The sequence below is a fragment of the Diospyros lotus genome, chromosome 15, assembly GCF_014633365.1.
Source record: "Diospyros lotus cultivar Yz01 chromosome 15, ASM1463336v1, whole genome shotgun sequence".
Classification (NCBI taxonomy): Eukaryota; Viridiplantae; Streptophyta; class Magnoliopsida; order Ericales; family Ebenaceae; genus Diospyros; species Diospyros lotus.
In genome coordinates, this window is record NC_068352.1 from 25,720,998 (window position 1) to 25,739,781 (window position 18,784).

The 18,784-nt window shown below is 36.6% G+C and overlaps 3 protein-coding genes across 3 annotated transcripts; 2 read left to right on the plus strand and 1 right to left on the minus strand.

Moving 5' to 3' along the window:
• Nucleotides 1-247: 247 nt before the first annotated feature.
• On the minus strand, nucleotides 248-2,749 carry LOC127792529 (putative F-box/FBD/LRR-repeat protein At4g03220). The gene is made up of 3 exons (XM_052323049.1): nucleotides 1,682-2,749; nucleotides 899-1,084; nucleotides 248-550 (listed from the first exon to the last, which is right to left on the minus strand). The coding sequence occupies exons 1-3, from the start codon at nucleotides 2,747-2,749 to the stop codon at nucleotides 248-250; spliced, it is 1,557 nt and encodes a 518-aa protein (XP_052179009.1).
• Nucleotides 2,750-11,436: 8,687 nt separating this feature from the next.
• Nucleotides 11,437-12,929, plus strand: LOC127792345 (fasciclin-like arabinogalactan protein 21). Its single transcript, XM_052322811.1, has one exon. The coding sequence runs from the start codon at nucleotides 11,503-11,505 to the stop codon at nucleotides 12,568-12,570; it is 1,068 nt and encodes a 355-aa protein (XP_052178771.1). The 5' UTR covers nucleotides 11,437-11,502; the 3' UTR covers nucleotides 12,571-12,929.
• Nucleotides 12,930-17,770: 4,841 nt separating this feature from the next.
• LOC127791669 (uncharacterized) lies at nucleotides 17,771-18,547 on the plus strand. Its single transcript, XM_052321647.1, has one exon. The coding sequence runs from the start codon at nucleotides 17,771-17,773 to the stop codon at nucleotides 18,545-18,547; it is 777 nt and encodes a 258-aa protein (XP_052177607.1).
• The last annotated feature ends 237 nt before the right edge of the window (nucleotides 18,548-18,784 follow it).

Here is an 18,784-nt window from a genome sequence, read left to right on the forward strand (position 1 = left end):
AGAGATAATTATTCAATTCTTCTGCAGTCGCCCCAAAGCGTTATTCTTTTTATAGTAAACAAATAAAAAATTATTGCATTGGTGTGATTATAATTTTTTACTGATTTTAAAGGAAAAAACAATTATAGTAATAGGAGACATAAAAAAACTACTGCCGTTCATCGCACGGGTACAATCTAGTTAGCATAAAAATAATAGGAAAGAATTGTAGTCCAAAGAATTGGTTGGAGATGCGAAGAATATTTAATTATAAAAAAGAAATTTGAGCATTAGAAGAAGCCTTGGAGAAACCCATCATCTGCGACTTGATTCTCTCTCGGCGGAGGGAGTCTCTGTGGGTGTAGTGTCCGGAGCAGAGAGTCATCTCTTGCAGAACCTTGGCGTGCTTGAGCAAGAACTTGGCCAGAATCACATCGTTCTCACACTGTGAAAACCCATGGATCGTCACCACCTTTAGGTGATTCAGGAACTGCTTCAATGCCTGGCTCTGCGACTCCCAGAACCGCTCTTCGCCCGAGCTCGACAAGTCCCACAGCTCCCTGTTCCATTGCTGAAACACGGGGAGATCAAAGAAAGCTGCTGTTACCAATCAATCTCAATCAATATGGGTAAACATACATACATATTATACATATACATATCTATATCTATGATCCAATCAAACTGTAAATTCTTCCTATGCCCTTGTATTCAGATTCATCCCCCATTTTCGAAACAAAAAATCATTCCCCTTAAGAAAATTAATTTCATGTGATCCTTTGTCGTCCTTGTACTTAATTTTCCTTTAAAAGTGGCAAAAATCACATGCAATAGTATTCTGGATAGAATTTGGCCAAGATATATAGGTGGATACATGAAAATCAAACGGTGCAAGAATGAATCAATGAAGGGCACTCACTCTCCTTTGGATCTTGTGGTCGTTGATGATTTTGATGATAAGGGTGTGGAGAGTGGGTGAGCTACGGAAAAGGCATGCCAGCGCCGGAATGTTGTGCTTGTCCAACTCGGTTCGGAGTTCCAAGGTTTTCAGGTTGTTGAATGGTTGCAGCAGAACACTTGCGAAATGATTGTTCCTCGACAGAAGCTGCATGCACTCATTCATTAATTAATCATCAATAACAAATTAACGGCCATAATAAACACAGTTTTCATCTGTCACTTGGAGAAAATTATTAACATGGATCACTTTGTATTTCAGAGTTGGCACCCCATCGTGCATGCTTTGTAATTTAAACAAACTTCATGAAGAAGAACTCTTGAAATTAAAGTGATAATAGGAAAAATGAGTATGGATGAATTAACATCATTAGAACCAGACAATTTATGTAACTGATCTCTCTCTCTCTGAAATTGAGATTAAGGTTTATGGCTGTTCGATATAAAAACTTGTGATCCATCTCTACTACTCTACTCTTCCTATTTGGTGACTCCAAAGATGATTTGATATTTGGTTTTGAAAATTTTCGGCAAACCCTTTTGCCGAAACTCATGTATCTTTTCACGAGGATAGTTACATCTTCCAAGTATTACTATTTAAGAACAAAGGAGCGGAACAAAGACAAGGGGAATGCGACAAATAATTAAGTTGCTATCATTACTTTAGGCGAGCAAACCCCAACACCCCCCGCTCTCTCTCTCTCTCTCTCTCTCTCTCTCTCTCTATCTATATACATATATATACCTCCACACATTGGCTTTCAAGCGTGAAACACTGGGCGCGAGACAGTCCAGTCAGGAAATTAGCAAGGCTCCACCGCTTGGCCGCAGTTATCTCCTCTTGAAGCACAAAGAACCCAACTGAGGCTTCATTGATGGAATCCAAGTTCTCTAGAGACGAGCTCTCAGTGATGGCATTATACTCCCAAAGAAAGGTTCTCAGTCTTGGCGCATCAATCTTCACCCAACTATGCCCGCCATAAGCGTCGAAGCAACTCGCCACTCGCAATCTCTCCAACTTCCCGCAACAAACGCTCAAATCATGCAGCTGGAAACAGTTCTCTAGAGTTAAATCCTCGAGCGCCCGACAACCAACTGTGAGATGTTTCAGCCCGAAACAGGCGTCGAGGTTGAGTTTCTTGAGAAGTGGAAAGGACGATGCGGTGAACAGATCGAGAAGAGAGGGTTGATCGTACAGAATTATGAGTGAGAGAGAAAGGGTTTGGAGCGATAGGAAACCGCTTTTCATTATCGGCGATGGAGGAAGCCGGAAACCGGGATAACGAGATTTGAGCTTGAAGATTCTTAAAGATTCGCAGGTTATGACACTTCTAGGGAAGTTGAAGTAATCGTTCGTGGCGACTTCGACGTCGAGTTCTTGCACATTGTTCCGCACAGCGCATCGGATCAAGCTGTTGAGCCGGGAGAAGCTCAATTGGGCGCAGAAGCGGAGAGTTCGGAGATCGGAATGCTTGTCGCGGAGGGCGAGAACGTTGCTGATGAAGTCCATGCTCTTGGCGACGGGAGAGTGGACTCTTTTCCGGCCGCCGGAGGTGATGATGGTGGAGGAGGAGAAATGGGGGATAGGGTGGCTGACGGTAGTGAAATCGAGGTCCGGGAAGGAGGACCAGAGCCATCGCCATCGCTTGGAGAGGACGCTGGTTTGGGCAACGGATTTGATGGGCAGGAGGAAGAGGATGCGGTGGAGGACGGCGTCCGGAAGGTCGCTGATTTGGTCGACGTCGGCGATCGGATCAGCTTCGTGCTCGTCTCGTAACTGGAGACGCTTCCTCTTAGCGGATCTTGTTTCCATAATTAATTTGATCTTTCTGTTAGACTCTTTTGGTGAATTTGGCGTTCTTGATGAAGAGGATGTGAGGGGTTAGTTTTGAGTTTGAAACTTTCAATGGGAACGGCATAGGAAATAAACTAGGAATATATATATCATTTAAAAGGATAATAATTTAGATTTAATCTCTAGTGTTGAAATAATAATTAAATAAAAGATAATTACCTAAATTTAATTAATACATCTGAAACAAAACTACTGAAAATTGAAAATCTCTTTTAACATAGAAATTATTTTATTAGTTATCAATAAATTGAGTATATCCCTTTTAATTAATTTATTTAAAAAAATTGATTTCTTGTTTTTTTTAAAAGGATCCAAGGTGCTGAATAATTCAAGATCTAATTAAAAATATATATATAAAGGACACCTTTAAATAGAATAAACAAAAAATAACTAAAGCTAAACTAACCTGAAATCAATGTTCATCATTACAACAAACATTGAATAATAGCAGGGAATATATTTTAATTTAAGCAAAATTTAAATATCAAAAGTTGCCATGTCAAATTAATTATAGTGTTCCATTAATTAAAAATTTAAATTGGATGCATCAATAGAATATAAAAAAGGACATGGAATTTTTCTTTTGAATTTACTAGAGAAAATAAATAACAATTATTATTTATATTAAAATAATAAATAGTAAAATTCTTACATAGAATTTTAATTATATTAAAATTGTTTTAATTAATTAGGTGAGGCAAAGCTAAACCTTCTTGCATTTGGATTTGGATTAGTTACAATATGTCTATATATATGAATATACATCCGGAGGGATGCTCATGCTCTCCACCAGTCCATTTGAATCCAAGCCATTCTCATCTGTCCTGCGAGCTCCAAGCGCAACGTCTGCAGCATCTATCTACTGTTCCCGCCGGGTTGGTAATTTGTTTGAGATTACGAGTTAATGACTACTCTAAGAAAACTTGCTTGTGGAAAACCAAAACCAAAACCAAAACCAGCAGTACCTTTGAGAACTGTCATGGGGCCGGGCATCGGTCGCGGGAGGGCGCCGGCTATGAAGAGAAAGCCCGTCAGCCTCAGCCGTCAGCACCAACAATCCAGACCTAGACGCAAGAAGCCAACAAGGAAAAAGAAACTTGAAGAAAAGCCACGACTACGAGGCGCTACCACCACCACCACCACCAAGAGAACTTCAGCAAGGCCATGGATGTGGGATATTGTTATACCGGGGCCTCTTCCTCCTGATGACTTCATCTTAGGAGGATCCGATGACGATTTCTTGCTTAATTTTTTCGACGATATTCCCGATTTAATCGATGTTTAAGAGGATGTATATATACACGTTGTAATTTCTTGCTGCAATGAAGTGCGAGTCCCGTCACACTCATCGACCGTTATTATTATTGTGATTATGACAAAAACATTGGGGATTTTAAAAGGTTAAAAATAAAAAGACGATTATCTCACTGAGGAGAGAATTCCATTAATTAAATTTAATTTGTTCGTCGACGAAGGCGGACCCACACGCTTTTGTCGGCTGCCGTCACCGGAGACGTACGGACGTACCTTAACCTGAATATATTTAATTATTTGTGATTTCGTATCACGTTTTCGATTTTTTTTTTTTTTATTACGCCCTGTTATTGACATCCTCAGCCATCCCATCCCTAAAATTACACTGAGGAGATAAATCGATGAATGTGCCCAAGTGATTAGGGTGATAGACCTAAACACTAATAATATCACTCCTAAGATAGACCTAAACACCAATAATATCATTCTTAAGATCCTTCTCAGAAGAAAGTATTCTACTTCCCCCGAAGGTACCTTACATTTATTCGTGCGAAAAATTAAAACACATTAAAAAGAAAACTGTAAATGTTATAAGGCTGTGATTTCACAATCCTCCATTAATTATGAATTAGTATAACAGGGGGGAGTGATTTCATTTGGTATTTTCGGTTTTCTTTTTATCATGTGCCATTATATTTTATTACACTCTGACCAATCATGTCTCAATTAGGCGTCTTTAGTTCCACCATGTTAGTCGCAATGGACTTAGAAAAACTCAAAAGTAATTATAATTATTAGAGATGTAAAATCATCACTTACAATCATTTGAACAAGATCACATAATTGGGATACAAAAATATACAATTTCTTTCTTCTATCTTTCTATTTTAATTGCAAAGTTATATTTTTAGTTACAAAGGTATATTGTAGTTACAAAAATAGGCAATTTTGGGGGGAAAAAACATATAAACTTGAACTAAATATATAGAACTATATTTACAAAAAATATTTTATAAATAAATTTGAATTAAATAAAAAATATAAACTGAAATTTGGCAAATGCTGTAATACCCTAAGCCATTATGAATAAATTTAATGGTATGTTTAGTTTAATTAAAGTTATGCTTATATGATATATTTATTTAGTTTAATATGATATGTAATTAATTTATTAAAGTATGCCAAAAATTATATAAGTATGTAAATATAAGTAAATATAAGTATGTATAAGTGTGTAAATATTAGTATGTAGATATGAATAAGTATAGGTATAAATGTATGAGTATGTATATATGTATGGCATAAAGATATATATGTATATAGGTAAATATCCGTATGTATATATGATATATATATGTATATATATATAAAAAAGAAGAAAAATCGCAGAAAATCTGGAGCAAGCGCACGACCGCGCCTACAATCGGCCGATAGGAGTAAGGGGGAGCTTTAAATGCTCCCCAGAACGTCGGGTATGGCCTCTAAGACACGTGGGAGCTTCAATTGGACGTTCGCGGTGGAGCTTTGGCTATAAATAGTCGAATTTGCGCATGGCCATTCATCGAAAAATTTTACTTCTTAGAGCAGTCGATTGGGGCAGTGTTGAGAAGTTTTGGGAGTAGGGTTTTGATCATCGTTTCGTGGGCAACGTTTCTGTCAAGTTTGGTAACCAACGGAGCAAAGGAAGACGCGAATTGAAGCTTCACCGGAAAACGCATAACTCGTCGGAGCCGCACCTTCAATCGACAAATTAAGGTATTTCTAATGCTTTTTTCTCGTTTTCAAGACTATATTTGGAATCAGAGGGTCGGATTTGAGGGAATAAGAGTGCTTTTTTCAAGCTTGGAGTAGCCGAGGCATCATCGGCGATGAAGTGGCCGCCGGAGAAGAAGCCCCCAGTCGAGCGCGTGTAGCCACGCGCCCGCGAGTAGGAAGAAGGCGCGTGGCCTTCACACGCCTGACAAAAAAAGAAAATAAAGAGAAAAAGAAAAGAAAAGAAAATACAAATAAAAGAAATAAAATTTTATTTAAATTTGGAATATTGTTTATGTCTTATTTTGTGAAAAATTTTCTGGAAAATGCTAAATTTATTAATTATTTAAGTAGTTTTTTTATTATGAAAATAAAGAAAAAATAGAATTTTAATTTGGAAAATTCCAAGAAAATTTCAGAATGTTAGAAGTATTATTTAAGAAATATTAGTGAAGGGAAATCGAATAATATAAAATTTTAAATAATTATTATATAGTTATTTATTTAGGGAATTTGGTTATTATGGAAATAAGGGAAAAATAGGAATTTAAGTTGAAAAATTTCAAGAAAATTTCAGAATTTCAGAAATATTATTTAAAGAATTCTGGTAGAGAGAAATTAGACTTTATGAAAGTCTAGATAATTTTTATGCAATTTTTGGAGAAATAAGGCTTAAAAATAAAGAAAAATTATAGAAATTATGGAAAAATAGTGATTTCTAAAAAATAAATTAATGTTTTAGGAGCCCTTGAGGGCAAGAAGATTGAGAAATAGCCGCTCGGCATGATTTTCGAGAACGACACGTCTTTCGAGGCAATTTAGTTGTAAGTGTACTGTTTCGAACTTAGTACGATTATAAATGTGTACCTTCGAGAATGCTTACATCATAATGACATGCTATGATATGTACCCAACATGTAGACTGCATCCATGACATGATTATAAAATGCATAAATACACGTCAATGTCATTGATCACTCGCATATGAGGCTGTAGGGAGTACAAACTGGCATCGCTACCTTACCAAGGGTACACCCATACACCCCGGTTTCGATAGAGGTGGTCGCTAAAATGGTAGGTAGACTGAGGGTACAGTTGACACCTACGAGGTAAGACATTGCATACACACATGACATAGCATTATGTACCCTTACTTAGATAGTTTATCATCTAACTTGGGTTCGTCCCTGGAACATTCAACGTTCCAGTCGGGACTTGCAGTGATGATACTGAGGTTGGAGATGTGTAGGGACGCGAGATGAGGAAATGAGCCATGTTATGATGTAATATGAATGAGTTTAAAAATTATGTACAATTGTTTTATTTCCAGAAGCTTATGTAATAACTTTGTAATAAATATTATGTCTAATTATTCATGTATAAATTGTCATGAGCAGGTTCGATTTAACTTCCGCTTTATATTTATTTTCTAGTGTAAACATCTTGTCTAACACTAGATAAGGTCTTAGGGAATTTCGGGATAATATAACAAAAAAAAAAAAAAAAGACCAAATTTCTTAAGGCATAACACGCCCTGAAAAGGTGGACTGTTACAAATGCAACCTAATAATGGGGTTGTAACCCCCACACGATGATAGATAAGGGTTTCCAAATGCAACCTAAACTCTAAATGTTTATATTAAAAAATTTAAAATTACAATCTTATACTTGTTACGAGGTGTTTGTTATTACTTATGTTGCACTGTGTTCGTTATTACTTATGTTGCACAGAAATAGAAACGAAAAATATTTTCAATAGGAAACGGAAACATGGAAACGAATATTTTTTTTAAAAAAATAGACATAAATAGAGTCTAAAACGAAAATAGAAAACGTTTCGAAAATAGTGAAACGACTTCTATGAGGTGTTTTCGTGCAACATAGGTTATCACCAGGAACAAATGTAGGGGGTTGGCACAGACAACTAAATAGTAAAATATATATATTTATATATATATATAAGCCTGAACAACCCAACCCCAACTAAACATTAATATAGCTCAATCCCAAAATCCCTACATCAGCCCCTAATCATCACCTAAGTTACTCTTGAGGGCAAAGTCCATACAATTCACATTAGAGATTGTTATAATTTAATATGAAACCTACACATAGAAAAAAATAATAATGAATGTTTATTTATTTTTCAAAAAATTGCTTATTTTGAATTTAAATTTGTGAAAGGAAGAAAAAACTTTGTTTATTGTGTTTTAAACCAATATTTATTATTATTGTAATACCTGAAATTTTTAAAATAATTTGAGAAATGAGAATTTATTATTTTAGATAAACAAAAATGAGTTTAATTGTAATTTCATATGATTTAGGAGCATTTTGTTAATATTACCAGGTCTTGAGACCCCATGTCGGGGTGGTTTGATAATTTATCAAAAGATTTCACTTGATGTAATTTTCCATAGTATAGGCCCATAGTGTAATTTTTCAAAGATTATTGGAATTTTAGGGTAATTCTCAGAAATTTTCAAGTTAAGTTGCAGTGAGCTTTGATATAATTTATAAAAGTCATACTGCAATATATTAAAAGCAGAGGGCTAGAAATAAGGGATTAAACTGAAATTAACCAAACTTGAGGGATAAAGTGTAATTTCTCCAAAACTCCCTAGGATCTGGCCAGGGAATGAAGAAATGAAGAATGAACGAAAGAGATGCAAGTATTTGGGCAATTTAGGCAGTGGCTTTTAACAATATAAATGGAAAGGTTTAATTTAGGCAGTGACTAAAACATAATCTAATTTATAAACCCAAATTTATGTTAGTTTTACAATTATAAACTAAAACATAATCTAATTTATTTTATTAGAACAATATTCCTTTCATTTTCTATTTCAGTTATTAAAAAAAAAACTATTAAATTACATTGACCTAATTTAAATAAGTGTTTTTTCGTTCTTCCATTTTTGTTATTAGAAGGAATTTGGAGGGCTTGAACAAATTTAAATAAATTTATAAATTTTTATAATTTAAAAATTATTTTTAAATGTATAAATAAAATAGGTTTTGAAAAATCTATATATTGTTTCTACAAATTTTAATATTGTCTGAATGAGTTTAAAATAACATTTACATTGGTTCCTCTAATATATTATATTAAAATCAGTAACATCAATTCTTTTTCTATTTTCTCATTTTTATTATTCAAATGAATTTGTCGTGTTAAAATAAAATAATCTTTAAAATTTTATGAATGTAACTAAATTTATTTATATGAAAAATAATTATATTATTGCCTTTTGAAGTATTAAACCAAATAATTATTTTTTTTAAACATTGTCAAAGTATAAAATATTTCACTCAATACTTATTACACTTTTAAAATTTTGAGTATAATTTTTAAAAACTAATTTGTTGATATTAACATAATTAAATATACATTCAATAAAATTAAAATAATCTCATAAAATATTAAAAATACATAAAAATTCAAATTAAAATATAATTATATATTAATACGTGCAAACTACCCCCAACCATAATTATATTTTATGCTTGCATGTAAAATAAAATTTGAAATGGTCTCCATATGTTTTTTTTTTTTTTTTTTCTAGTTTAGGTGAAACTTTAACAAAGAATTCTCTTAAAAAGTATGAGTAATGTTATTTATTTAAATTAAAAATGAATCTTTAATCTAGTTTGGGGAGAGCATTCGGTTATAATCGATCGAACCGTCAACTTTTTTATCAACCGAACAGTCAACTTTTTTACCAATCGAACTGAATTGACCATAGCCCACTAACCGAGCCGAACCGAACCGATAGGATATGCTAATCGAAAAATCGAAATCGAAATAAACGAACTTCACTAAAACTTACCGAATGAGCGAGCATGATCAGAGGGAGAGAGATGCAACTAAGGCGGTGTCGGCCTCTGCATAGGAAAGGAAACAAAACGCCGGAGACAAAGACGAATGGCCAGCCCTTATTCAGTTCGGCCCTTAATCTTTGAGTGTCATGTGGCCATGAGATAGAGAGAGATTATCGTGAGGCGATGGGAAGGGATCAACGGTCATGAAGAGACGGGAGGGAGAAGATGGACCGACTGGCGCTGGTGACGAACCGGAGGGAGAGGGTGACAGACCGATTGGCACTGGTAAGGCCGGAGGGAGGGGGCAACGGATTGACTGAAGTTGGCGCACGCGCGCGCGCGAGAGAGAGAGAGAGGGGATGTCTGACATCTATGAGGCTGAGAGGTTTTGGGCGAGGGAGAGAGAAGTTTGGGGTTGAGGGTGAGGGGAATAGAAAGTGTCAGGGTCACGTGGGTGGGGTAGAGGGGAGAAGAAGTAAACCATGTGCGGCGTGACTCGTAGAGATGTCAAAAGGGCCGGGCCGGGCTGGCCCGAGTCGGCCCACGGGCTTTTTAAACTGGCCGGGTCGACCCTTTTACTAAAAGGGCTAGGCCGGGCCCGGGTCCTTTTTTTTTTTTTAAATAATTTTTTTAAAAATAATGCATATAATATATATATAAATATCAAAATAATACATATATAAAAATCAATTTTTTTAAATATTTTCTATCTTAATTCTTAAGTTTTAAATATTATTTCATCATTTTATATTTCAAAATTCTATATGCCTTATAAATTTTCTTGTGAATTGATATGAAAAATAATGTATATATATAATTACTAAAAAATTTAACTTCAAAATTTTAAATAAATTGATGGTTATTATTTATATATATTGCGAAATTAAATTTTTTAGTATCCAATATCAATAATTACTAAATAATAACAAAATTAAAAAAAAATGAGTTAGGGCCTAACTAATTGGGCCATAAGGGCCCAACGGGTTGGGCCCAATTTCTTTGGCCTGGCCCGGCCCGTTGGAACAGTAACAAGTCGGGCCAAAGTCTCGGGTTGGGCCAGGCGGCCCGTGGGCCGCTGGCCCTTTTGACACTTCTAGTGACTTGTGAAGGAGAGAGAGAAGAAATTTGTGTGTGTCGCCGCCGGGGGGGGGGGGTTGGGGGGAACTGTGGGCACTAAAATAAAACCATGGCAGTAAGGGATGGTTCGTAAGGGAAAACAATAGGTAATGGAAAAAGAATTTGATTATTTCAGTTAACAAAAATATTCGAAATTTTTTATAAATTTAACCAAACTGATTTTTACTTGCTTAATTAATTGAACCAAACCGACCAATTCGATTAGTTCGGTTCGATCGATTCTGTTAAACTGAAAAAATGAGACCCATAAATTTAGTTGACATAATTTTATTAAAAAATGAGGAGATACAGATGTATAGATTTTCAATGAAAATATATCAACTAAATTAATCTTCTATTTAGATAAATAATATTATTTAAAAAATATATTTTAAAAATAGGAGATATGTAGATTTTCAATGAAAATATATCAACTAAATTGGATCTTCAATTTAGATAAATAATATTATTTAAAAAGTATATTTTATTTGTGATATTTTATATGTATTTGAATCCCTTGCATTGATTTGATTTAAAGTTACTAAATTTGCTTTTTATTTTCCATTAAACTTCCATTTGTTTTTTTTTTTTTTCTAAATTTACTTTTTAGCTTTTTGACCTTTTACTTTATTTGAAATTTCAAAAAATATGCTTTAAAATAAAATTATTTCTTAATCATTTCATTCCCAGCAACCAAAAAACCTTCTCTCCATGTGGCTACGTCTTCTTCTCTCCCGCTCTGCAATTTGGCGGCACGGTACCAGACAATGCCAATGGCGGCTTCTTGCTCACATTGGTGGCACTGCCCATTCTACTTCGCCATGGCCGTAACCCTCGCCGTGATATCCATCTATGCCTCCATGCCCCCACGGCCCAACCATTCAAACCCAACAGCAGCCGCCGCCATCCACAACCGTCTCGCCTTCAACGCCTCTCGCGCTCTGCGCAACCACGGCTTCACCGCCATGGCCACTATCCTCCAAATCTACCCCGAGCAATTCCTGTCCTCGCCCCAATCCACCATCTTCGCCCTCCAAGACGCCGCCATCTCCAACCTCTCCGCCCATCCCAACGCCGTGAAACGCCTCCTCCAATACCACACTTCTCCTTCCAATCTCCCAATTAAAGAGCTCTTAAAGAAGCCCCAAGGCACTTGCTTGCCCACTCTCGTTCCAGGAAAGAGAATCGCCATGACCAAGAACGATGCGAAGAAAGGATCGGTCGAGATCAACGACGTGTTGATCGCTCATCCCGACGTGTTTCTTGACGGAGCCATTTCCATTCATGGCGTTCTTGGGCCTTTCTCTAGACCAGAACTTCATGAAACTGGTCAAGATTGGGAAATCACTGAGCCGCCGGTTTGTGATTCTCATTGCGGCATTTTGTCAAACTCGTCGAAGATCAGTGATGAGTGGACAAGAATAGTTCGATTTCTGAGCTCTAATGGGTTTGTGTCATTTGCGATCGGATTGCATTCTCTTCTTTATGGGATTCTTCAAGATTACCCCGACTTGAATTCGGCCACAATTTTTGCGCCTGTTGAATTTGTCTTTGTGGCTTCGTCTAGACCTCTGCTGGACGCGATTGTCAGGTTTCATATTCTGCCAAAGAGGCTTACTTTCATGGAATTGACTTCATTGCCTGAGAAGGCATCTCTTTGGACACTACTTCTGAACAGAAATCTGGTGATCACTTCAAGTGCTTCTTCTAAGCAAGTATTGGCCATTAATGGGGTGAAGATAACAGCACCAGATGCCTTTTCATCAGAACACTTTGTCATCCATGGAATTTCTCGGGCTTTTAGTACGGAAACGCTTTTCAAGATAGCTGAATAGGTCGGTTCTGGTTTTGGGGGAGATAGTTTGCTTGCATTAGCAACGGGTATATAGATTCTGATTTAGCGTACTTTTTTCTTTTCACTTTTGAAATCTACTGAATTTTTGTGACATTTTTGCTTTCACAACAGAAAAGTTGTTTTGTCACTTTTTGTTTGAGATATTTTAGCTTGATGTATGCTCAAGTTAAGGAAAAAAATGGTGTAGGTCAAGTCTTGCATACCAATGAATGATGCAACTTATTTTCAAGAAAAGTGTTAGGGTAGGGGACCAACTGTATGTCTTAAGTGAAAGTTGTTAATGGCTTTGCTTTTTGTATCTCATATAAATATGCAACTAATGAAATTTCAGTTGCGGTTTTCCTACAACATTCGTTCTTCTTCTTTTTGCTGAGTTCCTTCAGTTTATAATATAACAAGTGGTATCAGAGCTTCTCTGATCTTAGAGGGTTGTGAAGTGAGAGAAAAACTTGAAAAGCTTTCTCCATAACATGTTGTTTCTTGACAACATAAGAATTGAGAATTGCTTCTAGTCACTATTCAACCCCTTTCTTTTCCTTAGTTTACAGGGGAGAACTATGTTATGTGGTTGATTAAAATGAAGCCATATCTCTAAGCATTTGGCTTATGGGAGGCTGTGGAAACAAATGTTGATCCACCCCCCCTGCAATTCATGCAGCTGTGTTTGATGTTATCTTCACTAGGACCATGGCATGCACTACAATGAAAGAGGTCTGGGACAAGCTGAGAAAGGGGTTCTAGGGCAGTGTGAGAACTATGTAAATGTAGGCTCTCAACTTGAGAGTTTGAGTCATTGAAGATGAAGGACTTAGAAACTGTGAATGAGTTTTCTAATAGACTCCTTAAGTGACAAAAGGGTGGTGGAGAAAGTGTTTGTCTCCTTGCTAGAAAAATTTGAGGTTGAAATCTCATCACTAGAAAAATCAAGGGATTTGTCTCAAATTTACCTGTCAGAATTGGTTAATTTAATGCAAGTAATAGAGCATAGGAGGTCCATTAAACAAGAGGAGGTTACTGAGGGAGCCTTTTTGGGGAACAAAAGACAAAGCCCCATCAACTAGTGGGGTGAAAAAACAAGGAGGAAGAAGAGATGAAGGAAGAAGAGGAGTGGCAAATAGAGAAGGTGAAAGCAAGAAGTATGCCCAATGCTTTCATTGCAAGAAAGACAATCATGCTGAGAGATTATATTGGTTTAGGCCTAATGTGCAATGCAGGGTCTACAAGGTTATATTGAAAATGTATGTAAAAACAAAAACGAGCAGACACAACAAACATACCAAGCACAGGTCATTGAGAAAGCACAACCAGAGGAAAGATTGTTTCTTGCTACCTACTATGCAACAAGTTGCAGCAAGGATGCTTGGATGGTGGACAGTGGTTGCACGCACCATATGACCCATAATGCTAAATTTTTCAGAGAAATTGATAGGAGTTTTGTCTCCAGAGTGAAAATTGGCAATGGCTATTATCTTGAAGTTAATTGCTAGGGTGAGGTTGTAGTGCATACACCAGCAGGCACCAAATTTATTTTTGATTTTTATATTTTTCAAAAATTAAGTGTAGGACAAATGCTTGAAAAGAACTATTCCTTGATTTTTTACAATAGGTCCTGCACTATTTATGATAAAAAAGGATGTGAAATTTTGACTGTTTACATGAAAGACAAAAGTTTTCCTATTTAATGGAAGAAAAAGGAATTTTTTGCCTTCCATGCCAAATTCTCTAGTGAATCTATGATTTGTCATAAGATGTTTGGGTACTTTAACTATGCATCTCTGAATTTGTTGCAGAACAAGTATTTAGTGGATGGAATGCATGTTGTACGTGTGAATCAAAGTGTGTGAGGTGTGTCAACTTGGAAAACAAAAAGATTTGTCTTTTCCTATGGATGATGCATGGAGATTGGAAAGGTTCTGAGAAGCTTTAATTGATCAACAGTAATGTGTGTGCCTTATATGTACTCACTACAAAAACAAATTTAAGTTTAGAGACAAAAAAAATCCTCTCTAATCTCATAAAATACCGTCTCTAATGGTTCAGAGATGGATTTTGGTTCCTTTCTAAAAGGTCCGTTGCTAATAAATTAGAGACAGAATTTCTGTTTCGTCTCTAATTAGAGACAGACTATCTGTCTCAAAAAATAAAAATTACGTCTCTAATTTTGTTATGAAATTAGTGATAGAATCGATTGAATTTTGTTTTTAGAGACAGAAACAACATTCCATCTCTAAAATTCATTTAGCTAAATTTGGGGGGCATCTGGGTGATCCCTAAGTGTTGGAAGAGCGCATGTATCATTTCTTGCTAAGCGTGCATCATCAAAAACTAGGCTTTAATACCATATTTTGTTAGATTCAAATCCCGCACTAAAGGGACACACACACACAAGCCGTTTTACTGGAAGAAAGTAATTTTATTAACTTGAATTAAAATTTAGTACAGATATCTATTATTACCAGCATCTAAAGAGTTTAAATAGATAAGTTCCACATGACTTATTAAACACACTTTTTCCTAAATTTTTTAACACTCTTTGACACATAATCACGAACACTTAGTGGGCACTATTTCCACTTAGCTAAATTCTAGAACAAACAATTAGCAAATAGTTAAATAAAAGGGATAATGACAGACATGCAAAGAACAATTCAAAACACACAACTAAGTCTAGCCGAACTTGAATTAAATCCTAACAAGGCTTACTGCAATTTAGCTTTAAATGCTCTGTACTCTACTCTTGTAAATGGGAGGACTATTTTGATTACCATCGCAGCCTTGCGTCGTTCAGCTGACAGTTTGAATGACGCACTGATGAAGCAAAAAATAATAACAAATCTCCTTTTATTTGTCTTACAATGTCCTTACAATATTACATTTTCAATGCCTTTGCTTCAGATTCACGTCGTATCTTTACTATTTAATCATTCTGTCCTGTTGAAACAAATGATCAATCAGGTAGTTGGTAAAATCGTACTTCGCTATTGGAAAAGAGAAAAAAAAAAATTATAATCTATCCTCTGGACCCCTGTAAAGAACACAATCTACTGATTCTAAATGTCTTAATATTGCATTATCCCATTTGTGCCTTTATTTGGAGGGTCCAAGAGTCAATGCATTAGGTTCTACTCCGTCAGAGTGGCATGGCAGTTGCATAATCATGCAACTGTGAATCCATGGCCTTGAAAGCAACAGTAATTGTAAGGAAAAAGGAGATGCTGCTTTTTGACTATTTTGATCAAATGGCTGTAGGAAAATATGAATTTTAAGCTGGCATGTAGAAGCAGGTTAAATTGACAGCAAGTTTGCAGCTGGATAGTAAATTCTTAGTTAGAAAGACACTAAAACTAGACCTCAATCTGAAGTTTCGTATAGCAGTAACTACAAACAAAACCAGTTAATTACATGATCTTTGGGATTTATCATCAACTCAGACTCACCTCACCAGAGTCTTAAAGTTTCTGAAAAATGTCGAAAGATTGTGCTATATTGTATACCAATAATTGAAATGAAGACAGATATTTTCATGTCAACGATGTTTCTTGGCCGCAGGTTGATTCCAATGGCAATCAGTGAATTTAACTTCTGAAGACAGGTGAACGTGCCATTTCAGCATTCTTTACCTTTAGAAAAGTTGACGAGTAAAGCACCTTTAGATCATGCTTTTTAAAAAGTTTTTTTTTTTTTTTTTATGACCCAGTCCGCTTGTACCCGTCTAATCTAGGGATAGCAATTCCGGCTCCTTAGTGCCGCTACTAGGTAAATTGCAGGATGTGCCTGATTGATCAAAATTTAAAGTTGGATTCACTGATAACACCGTCAAGATTCTTCCCCTAAAAAAGCAAATATCCTCCCCCAAAAGTTAAACCCATGTTGATTGCCTCTGGCATGACATGCAACCCCCTCATTTGGCACCCACATGTGCCCCGTGGGCTATTTTTAGAAAGATATTTTCATTGTTGAAGTTCTTGCCAAGGCTGCTTATGGAGTGGGCTCAAGTGTAGAGTGTGATGCCATGCTTGTTGCTTGAGCTACTTAGAAGTTAGCCATTGTTACATGCTGCAGTCATTCCCTTGCAATGTTATAAACCTAGGATCTTGGAGAAAGATAGAGGAGGAAAAGGATGAAGACAGTTCTAAAGGTGTTGTCTGCCGTAGGTTAGTAGCCGTGCTTTCAAACTTAATTTCAGCCTACTGTCATTCGTTTTCCTATAAAATCAATGGTTGGAGAACATTTTTGAATTGCTCAATTGGGAGTATTTGGCAGTTCTGTGTACTTGTTCTTATCAGCTAGTTACTTCTCTATCTGGTGAACTCCAAAGAAATCTTCATATGTTTGTTTGTCATGGGCTCGTCTGTCTGTGAATCTACTCTTGTTTGTAATACAATAAGGTAATGTACGATGGTTTTGGTGCAAACAACGCAAGAACTACTATTCAAGTAATAATAATGTTAATTTTAAATCATTTTTAGTTTAAAATTTAACTGAAAGTAAAGGGACGGACTTTAGTTAGCTTTTGTACTAAAACTGAATTAAAATATTAGTTTAAGAATAAACAATAAGTATGAATTAGATGAAAGACCAAATATTATATTTTTTAATAGTCCGAAAAATTTTGGATATATAAACCATTAAAGGATGTTGTCCTTGACATATTTTGAATAACAAGTGATGTTGAAGAAGAAGAATGATAAATGTAGTTATGAAATAACTTAGAAAGTCCTACTATAAGAAATATGTGAAAAACTTTTAAGGCATGACATATGTTGCAATGGGGTTCTAGTGAAATGATCACTGGTTGAGATAACGGAAATCTTAAATTATATAAGCATTGTCTTAGTGCATTTATATTATTGTTTTAATTAAAATAAGATACTAACTAAAATAATATAAACTAGATAAAATTTAAATTATTTTTAGACATTTACAGTTGAGACAAGATAAAAAAAATTATTTTAATACAAGTTAGTTATTATAGTTATTTGCAAGTCTAAAATCAAACAAATATATAATATTAGAAGAAACTGGGCTGGTTCAATTTTATGCTAATATATGTATGTACTTTTTTGGGTTGGGTTGGGGTTTGTTAACGATTCAATTGGTCCGGCCCAAGTTGCAACCGACTGGCCCCAAAAAACGACACCGTAGAGAGGGCAAATCTTGTGCTTGGCTGTTCGTCAACAATGGAGTCACAGCCATTCGAACCAGAGAGAGAAAGAAGAGAGAAAGAAGAGACAGAGAGCAAAATCAAAATGGAGAGACATATACAGAATCTGCTAAACAGGTTATCGTGCGCATCGGTCGCCATAGCCACCATAACCCTCCTCGTCCTCTTCCTCCAGACCCCCGAAACCTGCCTCCCGCTGCCCCACCACCCCTCCTCCGCCGGCAAGGCCCACCTCCGCCACCCCAAGTCAACCTGCGACTTTTCCCACCGCTCCTTCACCTCCCTTGAAAAGAAAAACCACCGCATCTGGTCCACCAACGGTTGGCGCAACAAAGTCCACTCCTTCACCTCCTTCTTCTCCGACCTCCAATCCCGCCACCGCCTCTTCCACAACCACTCCAAAGTCCTCTGCGTCGCAGCCGGCCCCGGCCACGCCGTCATGGCCCTCCACCAGATCGGCGTCGCCGACGTCACCGCCGTCGAGGTCATCGACTCCCCGCCGCTCGTCAGGCGCGCCGATCCCCACAATTTGCCGTTCTTCGATGGCGTCTTCGATCTCGGCTTCACCGCTTATTTCGACCTGGCGCTGTTCCCCGAACGGTTCGCCGCCGAGATGGAGCGGACGGTGCGAGTCGGCGGCGTCTGCGTCGTGGCCATGGAGGAGTGTGGAAGCTCTGAGATCGAAGAGGTGACCGGGTTTTTCCGGAAATCGAGGTTTGTTAGCGCCGAGAATGTTACCTTAACTGGCTCAAAGATGACGAGAATTATATTGAGAATTATTTCTCCTCCTTGAATTTGATGTGAATATCTGATTGTTTGATTGATTCATTTAATTGTACAGTGTAGATTTCTGATCGTGTCAATGGATTTGGAGTTGGTAATGCTTGTTTAATTGATAGCTTTGTAGATTGTCCCCAATTGACGTATTGCTTGCTGTGTTTTCTTTCTTTTGCAAATTGCTCTGACTGTTAATAATTCCATATACTGTGATTGTTTGATTCCATAAAGACTTTCAAAAAGCGCCCATAGA